This window comes from Rutidosis leptorrhynchoides, chromosome 4, assembly GCF_046630445.1.
Source record: "Rutidosis leptorrhynchoides isolate AG116_Rl617_1_P2 chromosome 4, CSIRO_AGI_Rlap_v1, whole genome shotgun sequence".
NCBI classification, from domain to species: domain Eukaryota; kingdom Viridiplantae; phylum Streptophyta; class Magnoliopsida; order Asterales; family Asteraceae; genus Rutidosis; species Rutidosis leptorrhynchoides.
Genome location: NC_092336.1, coordinates 149,926,452 through 149,930,000, shown reverse-complemented (window position 1 = coordinate 149,930,000; position 3,549 = coordinate 149,926,452). Strand labels below are relative to the sequence as shown.

The 3,549-nt window shown below is 30.0% G+C and overlaps 1 protein-coding gene across 1 annotated transcript in view; it reads right to left on the bottom strand.

Moving 5' to 3' along the window:
• LOC139841130 (uncharacterized) overlaps positions 1–1,875 on the bottom strand; it is a 2,149-nt gene extending 274 nt beyond the window's left edge. The window contains exons 1-8 of the mRNA XM_071831363.1: positions 1,773–1,875; positions 1,570–1,669; positions 1,395–1,462; positions 1,133–1,217; positions 877–1,009; positions 568–755; positions 177–468; positions 1–71 (exon numbers count right to left, since the gene is read on the bottom strand). The exon at positions 1–71 is cut by the window's left edge and continues 4 nt beyond it. Coding sequence (XP_071687464.1) covers positions 1–71; positions 177–468; positions 568–755; positions 877–1,009; positions 1,133–1,217; positions 1,395–1,462; positions 1,570–1,669; positions 1,773–1,875 — 1,040 coding nt within the window. The remainder of the gene's footprint in view (positions 72–176; positions 469–567; positions 756–876; positions 1,010–1,132; positions 1,218–1,394; positions 1,463–1,569; positions 1,670–1,772) is intronic.
• Positions 1,876–3,549: the final 1,674 nt, after the last annotated feature.

Below are 3,549 nucleotides of genomic sequence, written 5' to 3'. Positions count from 1 at the left end.
TGAGAATTAGTGCATACAGAAGGAGTAGGTTTTGCATCATGACTATTTTCCGTCCTGTCATCATTCATAGCCTAAAAGTGATATAACAAATGTTCAACAATTAGTAGAATGGGAAGACTAAAACAGAAATTAAGCACATGATGTTAATGAAACCATAAGTATTATTAACAAAAGACCTTATGAGCTTCAAGTTTAGTCTTATATTTATCCACAAACTCAGCTTCTGACATTGCATCCTTCACAGTGTAGTTTGGATTTACGCTAGTTACGTTGTAGTTGGACACATCCAACTTGAACAAAAGCTTGTTACGAATAAGAACATCCAAATCATCTGGAAAATCGTGGCCATTCGGTAAAGATATTTGTAGCTCATATGCTGACTTAGTAACAAATTTACAAACTTGAGTCTCAAACAAAGTAACGGTGGCTGTGTCGGTCAAGTCTTCAATACGAACACTCACTTTGTACCTACATGATGGTAAATAAACATTATCCGAACGATATTTTGTTTTCAAATAAACGAAACCAATTATAAAAGGTGAGCAGATTATTGGATGTATTTTGTACCTAAGTGCCACACTTGGATTTGAAACACACTTTCTAGGTAGAGCTAACTGTGCATCGACATCCAAAGTTAAGTCGATATTTTCAACTTCAGGGCTGGCCTTCTTGTGATGTTTCTTGCAACCAATGTACCACCATGGATCATCTGGGAGCACAGAAATGATTTTTACGTGCACGACATATACACCAGGCTGTGGTTGAAAATATGATAGGATAGATTATATGTTAGAAATATATATAAGTACATAATAATTTATTCATAATTGATAAAGCAAACTATAGAAAGTATGAATCATGATTCATAAGGTTTACATCACAAAAAGGTAAATCAACACATTCTATAGATTTAGTGTGCTTAAACCAAGCTTCAACCGGATCCTCAGCTGGTTCAGAGGACGGTGCCAAAGATTCCGTTGCTTCAGAGTTTGCATGAGTCTCCAAAATGCTGAATAAAAAAACAAAATAACTATCATATGTATTAAAGATTAACAAATTTAAAGATTGTCTAGGTAAGTGTAAATACAATATATAATTTGAATGTCCAATTGTTTGTAAACTAACATTTTACCTCTTTATAAAGTCATTGGCTTCTACACAGTTTGGGTTAATGAGAATTCGTGTGAATGTCCAATCTAAACGAACAGTTAGTTGTTCTAACACAAAACATTAAAACATGTTACAGAGTATTATTAAAATAGAATAATGAAATTATTAAGTGATACTAATATATAGGCTATGGACGATGTAAATACAAATAAAAAATGGATACCATCAAACTTCTTTGTCCTTCCAAATTGAATAAGCAAAATAACACATTCATTATCACCTACTTTTACTCTCTTTGCTAAAAAAATCATCTTTATACTTGGACCACAAAGTACAGCTTAGATTAGCACCCCTATTTAGTGGAACAGGATATGCATTTAGATGTTAAACATCAATATTTTAAAAATTGAAAATAAAAAAGTAATTAAATTCACTAAACATTGATTTTGATAAACTTACTCCAAGTCTTTCAACTCAAGAGTAATATACTTGGATGATTCCTCTCCAGAATCACCATAGGCCTTTTCTGGACTTATGTATGTAACTCTACCAATTATATCTGAATTCAAAAACATGATATTACAAACTTATGACATAAAAATAAAAGTAATGATTTGATAGTAATCAGTAAACGTCAAAATTGATTAATAAAGAGTTAATACCTGCAGTTACACCTTCTGCAAGTTTGCAAGTAATAAGATCATTGAATGGTATGAAGTTAAAACCAGAACTGCCACGCCATTCAGAAGCAGGAATATCAACCATAGTTGACCTATAGGTTAGCATCAATTTGCACAGATGTTCCCAATGCATCAACTTGCCTTTGAAAGGATTGCTTATTATAGAGGCACTCACTCTTAAACAAATAATTATTCTGAACTTTCAAAAGAGGTTCATATTTTGACATCAAAACAATTTTAATAGTAATTCCAATCCCCGAGCCCTGCATATTTATAGTTAACAGAATTTTTAGCAATAATCATCAAATATATGTCAACATCAATGTAGAATATTACGATAAAAAAAAGATGTTAATTTTTTCATATCTAATGGAATAATAACATTAGAATGAAGAAAAATTAAAGTAATACATTTTCATCACATACGATCAAATCAAGAAATGGCAAATCAGAATCAAAGTTCTTCTTGGACATAACTTCAAAACTCAAAATCTTAAATCGAATGTTGACAAATGAGTTTCTTAGTGTGATTCGTTGAATCATAGTGAAATTTCCTGCCATATTGATTTTTGTTAAATATTAGATATATGAATATGAATGAGGATTGGTTTAAAATGTAAATGAGTTTTACAGTCTATATATACACGTCTACTACGCAATATAATTAGTTGATTTAGGAGAACAGTTATTTTAGGATAAGATTGTCACATCTCCGAAAACTTTGGTAACTGAATATCACGTTTAAAAGTTTTCAAAAACCGTTTGACCAAAAGAGATAGTAGTAGTAAATGTGATTGAACATTGATAACATACACTCCTGATTTGTAGGCAAAATTACTGGCAAGAAAACATGTCTGTCAATAACAAAAAAATCATCATGTTTATGAGTAAAAAATAGATCAAATGATTGTATATAACCTAAAATAATGGATTGTTATTCTGGAAAAAAAAACATTCATAAGAACACGTTATAAAATCTGAATGAATAGAAGTTAAACACATAGGATATAATGAGCAACGATTAAAACCATGACGATGATCTATATTATGAAAGATGACATACATCAAATCAAATAATAAATAAACAACAAAAATCAGTACAATAGACCTTAAAATTGTTCATGTTGTTTTCAAATTTGTTGCCTTCAATGATCAAAGATTAGAACAATCAGGCTATACAATATGTCATACAACATACCGTCATTGTTTTTATTTTTTCAATAACGTATAATTCGCAAAAGACTATAGAGTAATGGAAACATTATAGCAACATACTTCAAATTACGTTGGATTAGTAGATGATGATGAATCAAAACATGAAATATCTATGTAATAGCGTTGGTCATTATATCAGTTTAACAAAAATAAACAAAACGCATATGATTCTTCTTCATATCAGTAATACATAAAAGTTTATTGGAACTACAAACATGATTTATATTTTCTTTATAAGATTACCATCAAAATCATTAAAAATCTGGTCTATCAACATCAATTGCAAAACTTAACTCTTTTATAACATATTATTGTGGATTATCAATGGATAATAATTTAAGGCATTAAGAAAACATTGTAACATGAATGAATGACAACATATCGTTATAATGGTGTTCATGAACAACAATACAATCGTTGCTTACATTGATTTTTGTGGACTTAGATGATGGATTGAATAAACCGATTTTGTATGGCATGACACAAATCTGCAGATGAAAACAAACGAATCAGATGCAAAAAATTCGAATCATATGCAAAACAT